Source organism: Anser anser (assembly GCF_964211835.1).
Source record: "Anser anser genome assembly, chromosome: 8".
In the NCBI taxonomy this organism is placed as follows: domain Eukaryota; kingdom Metazoa; phylum Chordata; class Aves; order Anseriformes; family Anatidae; genus Anser; species Anser anser.
The window spans coordinates 428,871-449,188 of record NC_139728.1 but is presented as its reverse complement, the minus strand read 5'-3'; the positions used below and the strand labels follow the sequence as shown (position 1 = coordinate 449,188).

The window sequence follows — 20,318 nt, the reverse complement described above, 5'->3', positions numbered from 1 at the left end:
ATTTGCTTTCTAATGTTTTCCCCCCCCCCAAACATCTTACTCTTTCAACAAAGTCACAGACTACGCATTTAGAAGATGGGGCTACTTATTTTATATAGGCATTTCTAAGAGCATATGTCTTCCAGCATACTATGAAGAACAGCAAAAAAAAAGAAAAAAGCAGGAGTAATGCAGCAGCTTCTCTTTAAATTAAGCACTCGTGTGCTTCCCAAATGCCTGTATTTGCTAGCTTGAGTTGGGCTTGGGCTTCTTCAATCTGTAAGCCTCAGCTATTTTGTGATATGAAATGGCTAGCTGGAACATTAACTAAGCTTCAGTGAAAGACCTAAACCTAAAAAGTTTGTTTAAATCTCATAGGGATTAGAAAGATGAATGAACAATGAGAACTAGAATTCAACCCCACTCAACTAAAATTCTAAAAGAGAGCCTTCTCAATAGTATTTATCTTTAGGTCTATATTCATAGGATATGCACTACTCTGGTAAACACTGAAAACTAAACTAGCAGAACAAATGCTAGTTTTCTCCCTGGATTGTAGATACAGCAACAGTTTAGAGTGATATGCTCATGCAAAAGCAAGACTACTATTAGCCAGTAAAACAAAGCCATGCTATTGGCATCAGCATGAAATTCCTTGGTTTTATTTCATAGTGAGCTTTCTTGAGTAGAGTTTAATGACTTGCTTTTAAGAGGTGTAAAAACATTCATGACTACCTAAAGCAACTAGCACACCCTGAAACACTGAACATAAAACCAGAGCTCTTCAACCACATGAAGCAAATGACATTTAGAATCACACGCCACTAAGCTGCGTACAGAGTACCTGGATGCTCTCATCCATGGTGTCATGGCAACAGTCTTATTTTTGTTCAAAACAAATCTCATCTGAAAAGACGCTAGGCAAGAACACTAGACTCATGATTTAGTAAAAACTTTGTAGTTGCTGAGGCACTATTCACTTGCAGATTAAAAATCTTTGCAAGTGCTTCCAAACAGGGGTAAAGTTTAGTATTACAGTCATCTGTATTCCTTAGAGTCTTGTAAATACTGATTCATAATGCTAAGCTCTAGAATGGACAATTGCAAGGGCGCTATCAGAGAGATTACAGTCAGCAACCACACACTGAGTACTAATGCTTACTTGCTCCTGAAGCTTTGCAAGGTGCACTCTTCTCTCCTTTTCAGAGTCTTCAGATGATTTCTCTTCTGAAGAGTCATCACTACTGCTGTCACTAGAATAAACTTTTCTCATTTCTCTTGTGTGTAGTGGGAGAGAAACACTTGCAGCAGGCTCATCAGGAATTTTGGCAAAGTGCATCTCAAAAACGTCCTAAAGAGTGAGGTTTAGGAACAGCAAATAGGTGCTCACTTCTCAAAACATTGTGAAGCTGCTGCTTGTTTTCTAGAACTACACAACATAGTAGTTAGTAACATTAGTAGATGCTACATCAGGACTTAAGATGACCAAGGGTATCTTTAGTCCTATTCTGTTTCCTGTTTCAAATCTGACTTAAACAATAACTCACCTGAAGTTTTCTTGCCATAGCAACTGCTTCATGGTCTGGAGAGTTACGTTTGTAGTAATCCATGAACATTAACCTAACATCTGTGGCAAATTCTTGTATATCTCTATATTCAAAGTTATCCATTTTTTTCTAGAGGAAAGGAAATTAAACATATTTAGTGGTTAACTTTAGAAGTACCTCTGTACAACAGTGGATCTGCAGTAAATAATTCAACCCCAATGGATCTACCCAGTATTTGCAAGCTACTGCCACTAATATCTTCTTCTAGAAGGGATACTTTCCACAGAAAAGGTAAAAAGGTGTCACAGATATCCAGTGTTTGAGGTTCCAGGGCACTCCAAGGACTTTGAGGTTCAGACAGAAGCAGGCATTACAAAATTATAGTTTTCTAGAGCAAGAGCAACAGCATTGTGCAGGCAGACTTAAGGCTATTTAATATGCTTTATTAGCAGCCTGCTTGGAAACACTTCATGGACAAGGGTAATTCCCACCACACCTTTAATTAGCTTTTTCAAGGTAGATTAGTCAGCATGCACATAGTCACAATGAGACAGACTTTCTGTATTAAGTTGTGGCTTCCTGGAAGAGAACTGTACATAGGATCTATGCCCATTATTTCTTTCAAACCAGAAGCTGCTTTCATGGCACCTCTTCAACTAAGACTTAAAATAGCTACAGTAATGACAATGGATTTAAGCAGACAAATTGCCCAGTTTCCCTTACCTTTATGGTTCCTAGGTCTGTAGAACATTTAGTGATCCCTTGTTCCTTGCCAAGTGAGAAGGATGCAACACCTACAGGTTTTAAGAAGGGCCATGCATATGCCGAATGTTTCTCTGAAAACATTTCTCTAAGAATCTCATTACAATGTTTTAGTTGTTCTGATAACCGATTTTTTTTAAGAAATCCATGTGACTGTTGAGAATCTGGCAAGTCCCTCTTCAGAAGCTTATTTGGTATCATGCATTCATCATCACCTCTGCATGCTTTAATAGCTTTACTTTCATTAAATGTTGCCAAAGATTCACTGCTTGCTTTGAATATTGAAGTCGTAGGAGTTGTAGTATCAGCCTTCCTCTTCACACCTTTTTTTGTCTAGAAAAGAGATTTTGCAGTTTAAAATACATACATCCAGAACAGTGAGAGAAGGGTCAGCTTTGAGACTACACAAGAAAGTCTAGAGTGTCTCAAAACTTCTACAGCTAATGAAACCAGAATAACTTGTTATATCCACAAGTTTATACTGAGCCTACAAGGCATTACAAGCCAATGCCAAGCTCAGTCTGAAATGTATGAGAAAGAAAAGTAGGTAGGTTGTGGGTAGCTTTTAGCCAATCAAGAAAACTCCAAGAAGATAAGAAGTTATAAGATACCCAGAAGATGAATACCATGGGAAGAAAAAGTGACTTTATTTTAAACCTAGCAGAGGGATTTATGTACAAGTTTGTCTTTTTTTTACCCTGGATTGTATTGGGTTTGGAAGAGATGCATGTGCTTTGCCATTATGTTCAAGCTGTTCAGTGTAAATGTGTAAAAACCCTCTTGGAAAGCCTGGTGCACATGCCTGTTCCTCATTGGAGGAGGATAAGTAAAGCTAATCTGTTACAAGCCTATTTGATCAAAAGTGTCGCTGTTCACATACAATTCATATAAGAATTTGCTTTTGTGGGCTACAAACACCTTTCCCAGCTAGTTAAACATGCTATTTGGGGGATTCAAGCATTTGGTTTAAATTGAAAAAATTAGAAGTTAATAGAACTTAGGAAAAAGCTTTATTTTATTACTAAGGCCTTTATTTAGACCACAAGGAAAGAACTATTTTAAATCAAGGTGAAACCTGCAGAGGGATGAAATATGCTTTAAGAACGAACATCTTAGTTTACTTTGTTTCTTTGAAAGAAACAGTATTTAAACCATATTTAAAAGACTTACCAAGCAGTCATCCCAGTTTCTGCATATTTCTGAAAGTTAGTACTAGCCCTGTTATTTATCAGGGAATAAGTGATCTAAGTCTTCTAGATATCTTCTATCACAGTAGAAGTTTTGAAAATACACTGCTATAAGCATGGCTACTTTGGTTTTGCTGTTATTACCTGGAGCAGTAATTTCAATACCTTTCTGAAAGTTATTTCAGACAACTTACTTTTGTTATAGGGACTGCAGCTGGCATTGAAGCAGTCAGCTGAGCTGCTGACAAAGGAGTTAGCATAACCTGCTGTAGCTCTTCAGTCATCACTGGAGATTGCTCACCACTGTCAGCTTGTTTCTGCATTGTGCTCTCTTTAGTTGAAGTCCTAGGGTTGGGCTGCTGAATTTCTGGTTATTTTAAAACAAAGTTTTAGCTTACTCTTTAAATATGACTTAATTTCTTTCATGATCATACTAGACAGTTTTCAATAGAACTACACCCAAGCTATACAAAAGCATTACGTATTACAACATTGTTGTCCTTATCTACTTGCCCCATCAGCTGGATTGTTGTGCCAGGTTATGGATACTTGGCTTCAAGAAAACCATGGATTAACTTCAGAATGGAGATTAAAGAGACATCGTAATAAACCCCCCCATGTTGTTAAAAAGTTCTTGCCAAGAAAGTACTAAGTCATTTTATACATACACATGAAAATCAAGTACTTAAAACATACCAAAAGTTGTTCAAGTTACATTTGTGTGTAAAGCAGATCAGGGTATTAAACAGCTTTAATACCAGAAAGACAGTATTATGAATGCATCTCAAGTTATTGCAGTCATTTGAGAACCAAAAAGCTAGTTCAGCTTCCATCAAATTTCTCAGAAGACTCTTTGGGAGCCACTTCTACCTGTTCAGTGAAAATATTCTGCCAAGGTTATGAATTACCTGAAATTTCCCTCAAGCTAATGAGTAGGAAGGCAGCTGAGCATTCTCTTCATCCTCCTAATCCCATTCAGAAATTCTTATGAAGGGATCAATTTATCCACAGATTTTCCATACTCATCTAACAGATCACTATGAAAGATAGTGTTGCTCCTCAAGTTTACTTTGAGGCAAAAACTTGAGATTTATCAAGCAGTAATGCTATTTTGGAAAAAAATATTTGTTTCAGATACTGGCAGCAGCAAGGACCATCACATCACTAACAGCAGGAAGGCGGCAATGAAGTAAACATGAGACACTGAAGAGTTGCATAGTCACAGTTGTAAGAACATCTGTTAGCTGGACCAATAAGAAGTGAGCTAAAAATCACTGCTCAACAGCTATGAGAAGTCAAATCATTAAGAGGTATCAAAATGAAGGAGTGCTACAAGCTCCTTCTAAGGCACAGCATCCTCCCATTAGAGCTAGCATACATCCAGCAACTGACAGCAGTACCTTCAGGCCCATTTGGGAGACTACATTACATGTCCTCAAATTCATCCATAGAGATGCACATACAATTCAAAACACTACTAGTCCTACTTCTAGTAATAATATTTTTCTAACAGTGTTAAAAAATAGATGCTGAAGCAAGCACTTTGTAGAAGTGAAACATTTTCCAGGGTAGTGAAGGAAATTACAAGAGCAATTAAAGACAAAGTTGATGATGAGTAGTGAGTTGCAGCTTATCTCCTGGACTCTTAACTAAGCTTCCCAATATAGCTTGAAGCACCTACTACATAATTTCCTCATAAGTTTGAGATGCCTTGACTGCATCTTCCTTCTTGTGGGCAAGAGTATTTCACCTGTGAAACTGTGCTATTACACTACTGGTGAAGTTGCCAATTCTGACTTTTTTCCCTTCTCAAATATATTTCATTAGTAGAAAAAAGTACCTATGAAAATATTATGGCTGCACTGAATCTGCTAAAGCTTCATAACATTATTGCTTGTCTGATATGTTCTGGGAAAGGTGGAGAGCATCATGACTACTCCAGGACTGAGATGTGATGAGTTAGAGGATTCCCTGTTTTCAGCTTTTGCTTGTTTAATATGTTAACAATTCAATATATAGCCCTTACCTTCTGATGACTTTCCTTTTCTCTTTCCTTTGTTGGGAATCAGTCTTTCTTCTGGTGGCATTTGTGCTATTTTCTGCATAAACACTTTTTCTAGTTCTTGGGCCATAAACACAATGTCATCACCTGGCTGCAAAATACAGTTGGTAACATTAAGTGCAGGAGAAGTTGCAATAAAATGCTACCTCTTCAACTAACCATAGTCTATATTGACCAGACTGAAGCAAGCCACCAGTACCAGACAGGTACTTATCATCCCTGCCCTCTAACACTAATAGAAGTTGCTTTCCTGTTGAAATAATAGACCCTTTTCCCCACTGTCCCTGGGCATAGTCCTCCTTACCATACGTCCACATATTTCCCTTAGCAAAGGGAAAAGGGGGCAGAGCTGCACCTCCATTTTTTATTCCTGTGTTCTGAAGGAAGCTGTCAAAGCTCAAAGATGATACTAAGGCACAGCCAACAAACATCCAAGCTTGGGCAGATGCTCACACTTCAAGTTAGGTTAGCTTATCTAAACTTAATGGAGTAGTGGAGCATAGCTCAGGATAGCTGGCCTTGAACTTGTTTAGCTCTTACATTGGGCCATTCAGGAGCTGTGTAAACAAAACCTAGAAATTTTGCCAACAGAATACTTGTGCAGTAAAGACTGTGCATTCAGTTGTTGTCACAGCAGGTTAGGCTTCACTTATGTCTTCAGTTAAACCTAGGAACAAAGCCCTCCCCCTTTTCAAAGCAACTAGCATCAAAAAAACCTGAAGATATTGACAAGGAGCATGCAGATTGTAAGTATTGGCTGGTATTCAATATCATTGGTTACTAGTAAGAGATGGTCGTGTTTCACATACCTTGTTATATATGTGGCAGTTCAAGAACATAGTTTTGAAGTCATCAATGCATTCTGCTGCTTTCGCATAGTAATTATGTTCCAGACGCTTTTTAATTGTGCTCAGGTCCATAGGTTTCTTTATAATACTGTAGTAATCCTGTAGTTTTTGAAAGAGTCACATAACAAATCTCTTAAATATTAGGACATGAAGAATCTGACAGTTACAAAAGGTAAATTGCAAGAGAAGAACTTCATTATGTTGGAGGGAATATTTTATTAAATTGAAATTTTGCATTGTAGTCATAGGTACCATAGAAGCGTTCAGGAACTTGTCACCTTCTATTTTCTCCTCACTCTTTCATGTGAGATCAAGAGTTTTCAAAACTCCAAAGAATTGTTTCCACAGGGTCCAGAGCTATATTTGTAGTAGTACTTACGAAAAGTATACACTTGCTATCTTAAGGCCATTTACTTGAAGTAGCACTCTGACTTACAGAGCAGGGGAAAAAAAATCTAAAGGCAGACAACGACTTAGTTGCTGACAAAAATGGAGAAGCAGCCAAGTTTTCACTGCCGCTTATCAAATACTTATCTACTGGGTCATATTGCCTCTCCTCTCAGGGAGAGTCTAGTGAGGATGCAAGAAGACTGAAACACAATAGGAACATGAACTACTGTGATTGTGTTAGCAGCACTGCTACAAGCCTGTAATTAAGATTATGAAGCCAATTCTTAACACTGTATTTAAGAAATCAGGATAGGAATATCACCGCTAAATGTGCGTACACATGGCAGTTGTGTAAATTTACTATTAAACAAGGCTTCTAAAGGTATCCTAACAATTTCAGTGAAATTAGAAAGCTAAATACATCATAGCAGACTTGTAGTTTACCAAAGCAACGGCAGGAAAACTTAAATAATGCAACTAATTACTATCATCAACTCTGCATATTCTAACAACAAGAAGAAAGGCAAATGAGTCAAATGCCTTCACCATCCTTGCCATGAAGCCAGAGTTTTGCTTGTTGTATGGAGAGTGAACTAATACATACTTTCAGAACACAAACATCTGGCTTAGAAATCCAGAGAGGCAGAACAGGCCTGAGGCCAGCTGCATTTGTTGCCACAATTCTGACTGAATTACCTCTAATTTTAACTGTAAATGACAGTTCCTTCCAAGAAGGAAAAAAAAGGTAAGAAAACACAAAGCCACTTTGCTTTTGGACAAACTGACTAAATGAGTTTCTCATAAGAAACAGTTGCAGGTAAAGGCTTTTGTTTGCCTAAACAGAACCAATAATTTAGTAGAATTAGTCTTGGAGATTTGAGAGAACTAAATACATTTCATTAAGCTGGAAAACGAAGAATTGAAGTAACCTTGACACAGTAGCATTTCATTGTCTTCATTTGACAGAAAAAGCTGGGGTGATCCAAAATTGGAGTCTAAATATATCTAGCTTGTTGCAAGACATTCTGTTCTGCCCAGGAATGTGTTAAGTCATGCTTTTGTACCTGGCAAAGTCACAGGGCAATACAAAACAGGGACAGGAATTTAAACATGACCTTACATTTCCTAGAAGAATGTTCTACCACTGTAGTATGATTATACCATATCTCCTTTTTCTTCCCTGTTTTTGCAGAGTCATTTAATTCCTTTAGAAGCTTTAGAGCAAGATCTCCAAATCACTTTAAAGTTAAACTGTAATTACTTCTATACATCAAACTGAATCTAAATTTGCCTATTTATCTTAGGATCAATCAGATCTGCTGTTCCATCATGAAAGTATTTACCATGTAAAGAGGTTGGCCACTTCCATTAAGAGTGGAAAGAGTGAAGGAAAAGGAAAATACTCATTATATCCAGCATTAAGAAATATGGCTAAACCAGTGCTTCATTAAGAAGCTCCAAAAGACCTATTTAAGTGCTGTTCATGCTTCTTACAGAAATACTGATTTGCAACAGTCTCAGAAAGGAAAAGGAGCAAAGATGCAGCATCTGGTATGAACCAGAGAGAAAGCAGTTTTCTACTGAAAGTTCTTGGAGTAATTAAAGTAGTTCACATGTTAAAGTAGTCTTCCATGATCTGGTGTATCATGAAGAAAAGCTTAAGCTAATTCACAAGTCTTGTAATATTTCACATACTAATATTCCATTTCCAAATTGGTTCTTACAGGAAGATTCAGTGCTGCTGCATCTACAGGCTGATGAAATGGCCAGGAAAAGTTGTGTCTCCACATGGCTTTCATGACCACTCTCTGTAAGTACTGAAGTTGGTTTGTTTGACAACCACTGTTTTTATTGTTTATATATTCTGGTGGAGGAGGGTTAACAATTTTGGAACATTGCTGGCTTGGAAGAGACATCTTCAGCAAGGATGTATATCCACTTGTTCCAAGATCTTCATTATACATCTAACCTGTGGGTGGGAAAAAATACTATTCAGTAAAGATATCTAGATCTAATTCTCTTAGCAAAGTATCAATACTGTAGTCGCAGGCATGCCCTCATAGTTTAACCAAGGCACATTTGTTTTACAATGCCTAGTTAGATGTGCTGAACTACTAAGATCAGTTCTTTAGGTTATAAACAGCTATATTTGAAGAGGCTTAAAGAAGCATGCTGAGACATGTAAGGTCTCCCTAGAAATAAACTTCCTCATTCAGGTTCATGTACTGAAGTCCAGAAAGACATTCTCTACCTCCCCCACCTCCACAGATGGAGTCTTATAGGAAGACATTTGACCTAAAGAAAAAAAACAGCTTTACACTGCAGTGCCTCATCTAGCAAAAAGCAGCAACAGCTATATACTACCTTACTCATGCATCTCCACCAAGTCACCTCACAGAAGTCATGCAGCCACCAATACTATGTTTTAGCTTAGAAGTGCATTTTCTAACACTGGTTTTCAGGTTTGCACAAGTGCACAACTGCATTTTCTGCCAGTGTGCATCAGCTTTGTTATATACAATCATGAAATGTTCATTTTCCCCCATCCCATTTTGAATCAATTAGAGTACTTCAAAGAACAGCTGTAGTAATTTGCATTTATCCAGCACGGTGTTGCTGCACTGGAGTAGAACACATAGGTACTTTGGTATGGTAGAGAAGCTGTGGTTTGGAATGCATAACATCAGCACTAAGCTAGGCAAGACCTTCACCAAGCACAATTACAGAAATTCCTGTCTTGGCCCACCTTCTTAGGTCATTGAGTTCTAAACACTCAGATGACAGTCCCACTTCCTTCAGTCCATTAAGAGAGAAAAAGCCACATTCCTCATTTTAACATTTTCCCTACCCCTAGAAATTTTTAAGACCACCTTGGATAGGGCTTTGAGCAACCTGATTTAGTGGGAAGTGTCCCTGCCCACAGCAAGGGGGTTTGGAATTAAAATACTCCTTAAGGTCTATTCCAACCCAAACCATTCTATGATAAGCTCCTCATTTTACCCATGTAACAGTTGCTTTTTATGCATTCACCAGATCAAACATTCTCTAGTTGTCCTGCTTTTTATGCATTCACCAGATCAAACATTCTCTAGTTGTCCTGCTTTTTCCTTAAAAAAGTCTAGTAGCCTGCTTTTGGTCACTGTACATAGTATTTCTTGAAAACTCTAGAAAAGGTCATAAGTAGCTGGATAGCTACTGTAATCACCACACTACAAGAATAGTGTTTATGTCCCACTCTTACAATTGTGGGATCCCATGAGACATTACATATAACACATTTTCATTTTTGTTCTTATACCTGCATTCAAAAGCAAGCTTATTTCAAAGCTCTTAAAGCTAAAGAGCTTTGTTTTCTCCTTCATGTGTTCATTCTAGTCATTACAGAACACAGATGTCTTTCATCGAACAGTACTGCTATCAAAGTAAAAGGACTTCCTTAAATAAGGAGAACATATAAAACCAGTCTTTAAAGCTAGGAACAGTTCTGGGCTGAGAGATATACTTGTGTAGACAACAATAATAAATTTAGTACAAGATCACCTCTTTGAGGTTCACAATGCAGGAGGTTTCAAGACTACTGTTACTTTTCAAACCAATTTCAATTGAGAGAACTTTACTAGTTTGGGCTCGAAGTTTTAGTTTCAAGTCATAAATCACAAACGATGTTAGTTTTAAGTTCGAAAGTAGTCACATTGTGTAGTCTGCCTGTTCTGATAAGACTAAACCTAGAATTCTAAAGCAGATTTCAACAGAACCAAGGGGAACATATTTTTATGTAATAGATATTCAAGTATATGCAAAAGAACTTGTAGCCTACAGATGAAGATGGCCTGCCTTGTGCTTAATAGTATGCTAACTATGAAGTTAAGCTTTTCAATGCTGTTTGCTTTTGCAAATCTAGTTGATACAGTAGTACATATTAGAGTGTGATGTACTAGGGAAATGATCACAGTATCACAGATTTCTAGGTTGGAAGAGACCTCAAGATCATCGAGTCCAACCTTCGACCTAACACTAAGTACTTCACTAAACCATATCACTAAGCTCTACATCTAAACGTCTTTTAAAGACCTCCAGGGATGGTGACTCCACCACCTCCCTGGGGAGCCCATTCCAATGCTTAATAACCCTTTCGGTAAAGAAGTACTTCCTAACATCCAACCTAAAACTCCCCTGTCGCAACTTTCGCCCACTCCCCCTCGTCCTGTCACCAGGCAAATAGGAGAACAGACCAACCCCCACCTCTTTACAGCCTCCTTTAAGGTAACTGTAGAGAGCAATAAGGTCGCCCCTGAGCCTCCTCTTCTCCAGGCTAAACAACCCCAGCTCCCTCAGCCGCTCCTTGTAAGACTTGTTCTGCAGACCCCTCACCAGCTTTGTTGCCCTTCTCTGGACTCGCTCGAGCACGTCCATGTCCTTCCTGTAGCGAGGGGCCCAAAAACATGGTTAGATGCCACGAAGTAGGTGGCAGTGCCTTAACCGTATGCGTGTTGTACAGGCCACTGGGGTCTCTTCCATCCTTATCAAGGGGAGTGCTAACCTTCTCTCCTTTCATACAACATGATGTACTAGGGAAAGTCTTCTTTTGAATTCATGTGTGATTTACAGCCTGTTCCCCCCCCCCCCCCCCGTTCTCATTCCTTTCTTCCTGGAAGACTTAGAAACACCATAACTAGCAACATCTCACCTTTAAATACTGAGGTCCCAGTTGCCTTCTTATAGAAGTTCACAGTTTTAATCTGCTGACTATAGGTGCTGAGGCACCAACAATATAGCACAAAAGCATAGTGTCTTTTACAGCTGTCGGTTCTCCAGAGTCTTCCTTATTTTCTCTTAGGGAGAGGCTGATAGACTAACCTGGTCCAACCAGTAATCACATACTTTCAAATGGAGATGCTTTTAGCTACCCAGAGAGAACCCAGCTAGGTGAAGCATCAAGAACAGCTTTACTGGCATTCTCCCTGTAGTCAGTGCAGAGCCCTCCCTCCCTGCTAGCACAAACCAGTAACAAGGTCACTATGATACCTTCTAAAGATGCAGCTCCAAGTTTACGGCATCAACCTTATTCTCACTCTGCACAAAAAACACTCATTCATTCTCTGGAGTTTGTTGCATGCACACTGAGTGTTCATGTGCCTCAGAAAATAGCAATATCTGCATAATAGGTAAGAATGACATTTACATTTATTTTTATTACCAACTACCCAGTCTTGGAACTTGTATGCCTTCTTCAGATGGAGACATACAAATAGGTAACAGTATCCAAAACAAGAAAGGATTAGAACTTAATAGGCAGTTTTATGAAGAACTTGCAAATTAGTCTGGAAGGCCAATTAAATTCCAAATACTGAGTTGTTTCATCTAATCAAGGTCTTACTTACTCTAGCAAGAGGGGAAAGGGGCGGGGGGGGACGACACAAAGATTAAGGGAATAAGAGTTGCAGAAGCAGTAACATCCTCATCTACTCCAGCACTATGGACATAGAGAGGTTTTATACCAACATGCACAAAGAACGAAGTGGTGTCCTCCCCTCACAACCCAATATACACTTCACATGTAAAGCACATATACACATTCCCTCAAACTTATGGCTGCATCCTGTCCCCAAAAAGCTGCTTTGAATATAAGCTATTTCTGCTGCCATGTCATCTCTCACACAAGGAAGAGCTTACAGTTAAAACAAGCTGAAGGGCTTAAGTTGAACTCCATATTTATTTATTGAACTTCAGATAAGAGTACATGTAGTTTGTACTCCCACGCACTATACTAAATAATGATCTTTCCACCAATCTATGTATCTCAGCTTATAAAAACCCAGGCACGCAGGACCTACATTTAACCAATCTATAGCAGAAGAATTGGAAAAAGTTCTGAGGCAGCTTTGAGAGCCCCATAACCCAGCCAAGTCAATTGTCCACTGTATCCATCTGTTAGACCACGCTATCATTTTCTCCAGATACTTTCTGCTAAAAGCACATTTTATGATATAAAGTGCAAGTTGTTTACCTTCCCACCTGAAGCACAGAGGCTAGTAACTGGAGATAGAAAAAGAAATACTACAGTTTGAACTTTTTTTTTTTAAAAAAAAGACTTCTATGCTATGCTTTTTAAGAAAAGGGTATTTGTTTTCTAATAACTTTCTGAGTATTAGCTAACTTGTTGAAAAAGGCTATTCTCTTTTGTTTAAGTTCAGCATTAAATTTACTCAAGTTCAACCTATATATCTCAACATAATCAAGAATAGCAACTCAAAGAAGCACTAGACTGTGTCTCTGTTCTTTATGAAAGATACTATCAGGTTCTACATACTATGAACATTTCATTCTTGAGAGCCTTTTTAACAGCTTTTTGTTAAACTGATAATTAGTCATTACATTTTTTTAAAAACAAATATTGAAAAAACCCTCCTATGTTGACTTACTAAGGCCACCCAGAGACAAGCCTAGCCTATTTACTCTAAGTAGCATAATGCCTTCTTTCAGAGGAACAGTTATCCCCTTACAACTGCCCATAAAGCATTATTCCATTACTTTTAGAACCTCTCCTGGGAAACTTCAAAGGAACATTAACTGTAGAGACAAACCATTTAAAGAATAGAACCACAAAAACCATTGATTCACAGCTCCTACCATAACCAGCCCATCTTACCAGCTTCAAATAACACAAAATTGAGTAGCTACCCTTAAAAGAGATCAGGCATCCTTTTTACCTCAGTTTTAAGAAAAACCAAACCTCATTTGCTTTCCATCTAAGAGGAAAAGGAAAAACACAGCTTCAGAAAAAAGAACAGAAAAGCATTTATAATCTATTCACCTTGTTTTGCTCCTCAGCACTAACACAGCTGTATACCTACAACCCTCCCTAAGATTTGCCCTGTGAGCAGTTATAACTGGAAGGTTATCAGTAGAAGGTGGGAACAGCTGTTAAGGGCTAAGACACACCAGATGGCTATTTATGTCAGACCTACTCACTTGCTAGTTAATCAATGAAACAAGGTGGAAGGATGTAAAAATATGAGTGATTCTACTTAGGCCAGTTTTGGTTTGATTTTCTAATCTTAGCTTTAAAGTTTAAAGCTTAAAGATAATGCATAACACTAATGTTTTATGTCAGTTATTCTGAATTATACTGGGTTATGGTATAAGCGCTGCATAAGTATTGTATCTTGTTAAGCACTCTACAGTGTTCACCCCTTCCTTTGCTATTCAGTTCCATTACTTAATTTAAAAAACAAATACATTTAGTAAATGCTGCTGTAGCATAGAAATAAGGATCAGGGTGTTCCCTAATAAATTCAGCTTGTTGTCATTAAAACTACAAAGACCTGCAGTTTAGCCACCTCGAATTTTGGCTATTCGTTAAACTTTTGTTGCTCTCACTACACCTATAAACTTCAGCCCTGGCATGCTGTAGTACAAAGTTGCACTGCAAAATCAGATTTGTATATTGGATATGTTGTTTCATGCAGTTGTGTTTGTCAACTGCAAATGTGCTTTTTTTTTTTTTTTTTCTAGCAAGATGTCCTGGTGACTGGGCTAAACTTAGGTAGACTTCTTTTTGTTTCTGGCAAAAGTCTGAAGTGTTGCTGTTGGATCTAAAATATCTAGGTAGATCCAGCAAGTGCTAAGTGTTCTGACTCAGGCAGCCCAATCTGTTAGGAGCAGATGGATGAAGTTGTCAGAGAAACAGAAAACAGTTGCTTCTTCTAGCACCTCTGCTGAGCTGGGAGTAGGTAATGTGAAATTTATTCTTTACAGGTGATAGGGAAGGGATATTTTTACTGGGATGGAAATGATCTTGTATTTAAAGCAAAGCAGACTTCTTTTACACAGACTTAGTAGAAATCTGCCTCAATGAAGGGAACTAAGGAATAAGAGGTGTCCTGTATAGGTAGTTTTCCAGGTTTGTTGAACTGAGTGATCTTTTTATTTGAATGGAAGACTTTATTCTTTTATGGGGACCGTGAGGCTTTCTTACTATTGATGGAGTTGGGCAGTGGGATAGGGAGGATACTGACAAAAATCACAGTTGTGGTAAAAGAAGAGAGAATCTGTTGCCCATTAAATGTTTTTATTTGCTGTCTTACTTAAACTTTCCCCTTTAATTTTTAGCTTGTCATTGCTTAATCTTCTTTGATTCTGTTCTGTAAAAAATTTTAGCCTGTTGGCTTTGTTAGGCTGTGCTGTGAATGGGGAAACACTGTGCTTGAAAACCAAGTTGGTTTGGTTTGTAATAATTTCAGTTTTTTTTTTTTAAAACTCAGCTTCCTGTCTTTGAAGTGTATCTGAAGTTAAAATAAGCTGAAAAAAATGAATTATAATAACTTTTATTTAAATATGACATTTGGAAAAAAAAAAGCCCTCTGAAAAAGTCTTGTAGTATCCCTTGCTGGCTCTGTAGCATTAATGCTTGCTACAAGCTCGGATTCTGGCTTTTTGCAGCCGTTTGGTAGGTGGCTGCTGACAGTGCTTTCAGCAATTCTTCCAAAAGTAGACAGAAGAGGACAACAAAAGAGTGGAAAGAGGTGGTCACCTTCATGCCTTTGTCCTTCCCCAGTATGTACTATTTCTGAAACAATCATAGTGTTATCCATTCAGGTGGGAGATTAGAATAACATTCCTGAACTTGTTCCAGACAATTAATTTTTACAGGGCTGATGGAATGGCTGAGATGGAGTGGTATTTCAGTGGCAGGCTTCTTGACAGTTTTCCATTTCTGCAGTGGGTTAGACTGCATCTTTGTGAAGATGTGTTATTCAGCAAAGACTTCGAACCGTTTCTGTCTGGAAGACTGCAAGACAATGTCTAAGCTAGTGGCCTGAGACTCTGTAGACCTGGTGTGTATCATGAGGGAAATAGATTGGTGACTGTAGATTGGGTATTGTATGTGAAGTGATTCAGTTATTCAGACTATTAAATCAAGTCTCACTGATTATTCATAAACTTCTACAAACATGGAGAATATCTATTGTGAGTGGGATCTGACCTACAACAAGGACATCTGAAGTTCTAATGAGTAGACAGGGAATTTTAAATCCTTGCTAAGAGGATGAGATAAAACATTGTTGGAGATAATTAACCAAGTGCAATAGGGAGCTACCTATTTCTTCTAATCTTTAAATCAAACATGGCATCTTACTAAAGGGAATGTTTTTCAATTGCTGTATATCATGTTAGTTGATATTTTGCAAATTCTGTATCTTCTGGTGGAAACTTCTATTATGGATAGCTGTTTATCCCTTAATCAAGATGAACTCTTCCAGATTTTAAATATCTATATAAAAATTGTCTAGTGGTGATAAGCAATACTCATTGCATAATAGGTCATTATGTTTTGACAAACAAGGTTCAGAAATGAGGGGAGAAGATGTGACCAAAAAGAAATTTATGCACCCAGCTTGAGCTAACAAGGATTTTTTTTTTATTAACTGTGACTGGAAGGGACATCTTGGCTCACTGACTTGAATCTCCTCTTGCCACCAGTAACCACGTCCTATATTCCTTGTAAAAAGTTTAACGTGCGTGTTAAGGATAGATGGATTTTCAGCCCCTACTCCTTAGCATCTGTAACCACATAATTATTTCATTGACTAACCCATATCTTTCATATGAAATCATACTTCAAGTATAGTTTCTGAAGTTGCAATGGTATATGTCATCTGGTAGAAACTCTCCTTTATGAAAACCTTTACCTGTAACTGATACACCTTTACTATATCTCACTTAGAAGAGGTAAATGCAATCTTGTCTTTGGAAATAGCCACAGCTCCTTATTATTTCTAGACCCAGTGGCAAGAGGCTAAGCAAAACATCTATTGTGTGTATGCATTATATGGTTTTGATACTGAATCTGCAGCCAACCTGAGACTGAGAAGGAAAGGTCACTTGCTGAAGAAGAGTTGAATAGGAAGAAGGTGTCAAGAAATCAGCCTTTGTGGATGTAGGATAGTGATTCTAATGGTACGTGAATGAAGTTTTTTATTTAAGAGCTAGTCTGATTTTGACTCATGGAGTTTATCGTGTTTTTATGCAGTCTGTGGAAATGTGATGCAACAATTTAAAACATTGGAGCCTTTGATAAGGAAAGTAATACACTTGGGTCAGAATTAAGTTCTTAGAATTTGATCTTATTATTTACAGTAGCATTAAAATACTCCCCCCCCCCCAAAAAAAAAAAAAAAAGTGTTTTAATGCATTTCAGTAATATTGTCTCTGGAACAGTGTTGAACAAGGGCAAGTGCTTTGCAGAATTGCATGGACTGTGGGAGTAACTAAGACAAGATCACTTATAAATCAGATTCCGAACTGTTACTTTCTTCTATTTCTCCCCCTTCCTCTCCACCTGCATTGATATATGCTTACTTTGTGTTTCTGGCTGTTACTCTGAGACTGTTGAATCAGCTTTGTAACCTGCAAAATTGAAACCTTGTGAATGAAGACTTTATTTTAATTTATTACAATTAAATGGTATTTCCCTAAAGTACTCACTTAGAGCATGTTAATTTTGTTGTCTTAGTGAATATTTAAAGCACTGCACTTCACAGTGTGAATGCTGTGACAACACACATAATTATGCAAGTAACAAATACTTCAGAAACCACAGGAAATGGAGAAAAGGGGACTGAAGCTCCCTACAGGCTAAATGTGATTTTAGTAACTCTGGATCATACCAAGATATTGTCCTGGTTCCAGTTAGGACAGAGTTAAGTAGCTCATAGTCGCTGGTAGGGTGCTATGTTTTGGATTAGGATGAGAAGAGCGCTGATAACATGCTGATGTTTTAATTGTTGCAGAGCAGTGTTTACACCAGGCCAAGGACTTTTCGGCTTCTTGCTCTGTCCTGCCAGCGAGCAGGCTGGGGGTGCAGCAGGAGCTGGGAGGGGACAGACCCAGGACAGCTGACCCAAACTGGCCAAAGGGGTATTCCATACCATCTGGCGTCATGCTAAACAATATATAGGGGTGGCTGGCCGGGGTGGGGGGGCCGGCTGCTCGGGAATAGGCTGGGCATCGGTCAGCGGGTGGTGAGCAATTACATTGTGCATCACTTGTTTTCTTACACATTATTATTGTTAATACTATTACCATTATCACTATTATTATTATTATTGTTATTATTATTTTCCTGTCTTAATAAACTGTCTTTATCTCAACTCACAGGCTTCACTTTCCCGTTTCTCTCCCCCATCCCAGAGAGGGAGGGGGGAGGGTGAGCGAACGGCTGTGTGGTGTTTAGCTGCCAGCCGGGTTAAACCACAACAGATATAAACACTGAAGTTGATGACTAGTGCTTTAATTTATAGGTCAAATTTGGCTCTCAGATACCACAGTAAATTTGGAATAACTCTACTAACTTCAATAGAATTGCCTTATATTTAGAATAGAATAGTTCAGTTGGAAGGGACATGCAAACATCAAAGTCCGACTGCCTGACTGCTTCAGGGCTAACCAAAAGTTAAAGCATGCTACTGGGGACACTGTCCAAATGCCTCTTGAACGCTGAGAGGCAGGGGGCATCCACCACCTCTCTAGGAAGCCTGTTCCAGTGTCTGACCACTCTCATGGTAAAGAATTTTTTCCTAATATCCAGTCTGAACCTCCCCTGGTGCAGCTTTGTGCCATTCCCACATGTCCTGTCACTGGTTCCCAGGGAGCAGAGGCCAGCACCTCCCTCTGGACTTCCCTTCCTCAGGAGCTATAGAGAGCAACGAGGTCTCCTCTCAACCTCCTCTTCAGACTAGGCAAGCCAAATATCCTCAGCCTCCCCTCAGAGGCTGTGCCCCCCAGCCCTTTTACCAGCTTTGTTGCCCTCCTTTGGATGCATTTAAGTATCTTAATATCCTTTTTGTACTGTGGAGCCCAGAACTGCACACAATATTTAAGGTGGGTTTGCTGTAATGATCATTCCCCTATGCTCTTCATTTTTCTCATTGAATCACTTTTGCCAGTTATTTATAAAGCTACACTCATCCAAGAGTCTGTGCTAGCATGCCCATGTCCAGTGGTTTAACCCCAGCAGGCAGCTCAGCACCACTCAGTCACTGCTTGCTCTTCCCAGGTGGGATGGGGGAGAGAAGCAGAAAGGTAACATTGCAACAGCTCATGGGTTGAGATTAAAAGAGTTTACTAGGTAAAGCAAAATCCATGTCTTAGCCAAGCAAAACCAGGAATTCCTTCACTACATCCCATTGGCAGGCAGGTGTCAGCCACTCCCAGGAATTCAGGACTCATCACGTGTAACAGTTTCTTGGGAAGACAAAGGCCATCACCCCAAACATCCCTCTTTCCTCCTCCTTTACCCCAGCTGTTATTGCTGAGCATGATGCATGTGGTAGGGAATACCTCTTTGGTCCTTTGGGGTCCACTGTCCTGGCTGTGTCCCCTCGTGGCTTCTTGTGCGCCCCCAGCCTCTTCACTGGCAGGGCAGCAAGAGGAGCAGAAAAGTCCTGGGCTCTGTGTAAGAACTGCTCTGCAACAGCTAAAACACTGGTGTGTTATCACCACTGTTTTCATCAAAAATCTAAAACACAGCGTTGTGTGAGCCACTAGGAAGAAAATTAACTCTATCCCAGCCAAAACCCCAATACCATGAAAGTTGTTCTACTGTAAAAAAAAAAATCATCCATTCTAGAAAGCAACCCTGTTCCCACTTACTGCTTTCTTGCCATTTAGAGTGGTCTCACTTGCTACAGGCATCTCACACTTCATTAACTCAGCCTTCAATAAGTGTCCGACCAAGGAGTTATTGCAGAATGATCTTGACTTGGACCATATTACCTATTATGAGTTGATGGAGCTGGCAACTCTCTCTTTCTCTACCTGAAAATTAATTTCTAAACTCTTTCATTACAGTTGAGTCAATTGTTTCTGACACTCAGCCAGTGAGATGTTCCTTGTACTCCTGCTACTGGTCTCTACCAGCCTGCAGATGAGCAATCTCTTTTGCCTTGAGATTTCTTTTGGCATTTCATCTTCTCACCCAAAACAATTGTGTCCATCCAGCTGCTTTGCTTCGCACCTGGCTTTACTGTTCATTGGGTTGGTAAGGGATGTCTGCTTGCTCCTTATATCTTCCTAGTTCTTCCTTTTTCCTTGTTCCCCTCACGGGTTACACTTACATTCTCAATCATTTCTGCGTGGTCAGGCCCTCACTTCCAATGGCCAGCTTGGTTCTGTTATGTCAGTAGTGTCAGAAATCTGCACCGAGGGTGTATCTGTACGTGGATCTGGGGGCTATCCCGTGCTGGGACAGATCTGGGACAGAGGATTGCCCACTGGAAGTTGAGCAGCAACTTTCTCAGAGAACCCTTCCACCCCCCCCCCCCCCCCTTTTTTTTCCTTTCAACTCACATACCCGTGCCTCTAGTGTCGAGGTCGATTTTCCATTGACCATTTCCACTTTTCCATTTTCTCATGTCCTCTCCATGGTCGTGTACGTAAAACCATAGGGTGGCACGGGGTGTGTGCCCACTCTATCATCTTCCTTGCACAGAAGGACGCTTACCCCGATATCTGAGACACTGGTTTTTACAGGTGGGGAGGA

General features: G+C 39.2%; 1 protein-coding gene across 17 annotated transcripts in view; it reads right to left on the bottom strand.

Annotated features, from left to right (window-relative positions):
• The window catches only part of BRDT (bromodomain testis associated), a 28,427-nt gene extending 14,728 nt beyond the window's left edge, over nt 1-13,699 (bottom strand). For 13 of the 17 annotated variants that reach the window (XR_014587749.1, XR_014587750.1, XR_014587751.1 and 10 more), the window contains exons 1-8: nt 13,590-13,697; nt 8,500-8,744; nt 6,347-6,484; nt 5,502-5,628; nt 3,670-3,842; nt 2,250-2,621; nt 1,527-1,655; nt 1,142-1,330 (exon numbers count right to left, since the gene is read on the bottom strand). Coding sequence is in view for 12 of the 17 variants with exons in the window: in XM_083847448.1 (XP_083703574.1) it covers nt 1,142-1,330; nt 1,527-1,655; nt 2,250-2,621; nt 3,670-3,842; nt 5,502-5,628; nt 6,347-6,484; nt 8,500-8,739 (1,368 nt within the window). In the remaining 5 variants the exon portion in view is untranslated. Of the gene's footprint in view, nt 1-1,141; nt 1,331-1,526; nt 1,656-2,249; nt 2,622-3,669; nt 3,843-5,501; nt 5,629-6,346; nt 6,485-8,499; nt 8,745-11,462; nt 11,918-13,485; nt 13,545-13,589 lie in introns of those variants that run through there. The other 4 variants (XM_083847438.1, XM_083847443.1, XM_083847444.1 and 1 more) reach the window with 4 other exon arrangements.
• Nucleotides 13,700-20,318: the final 6,619 nt, after the last annotated feature.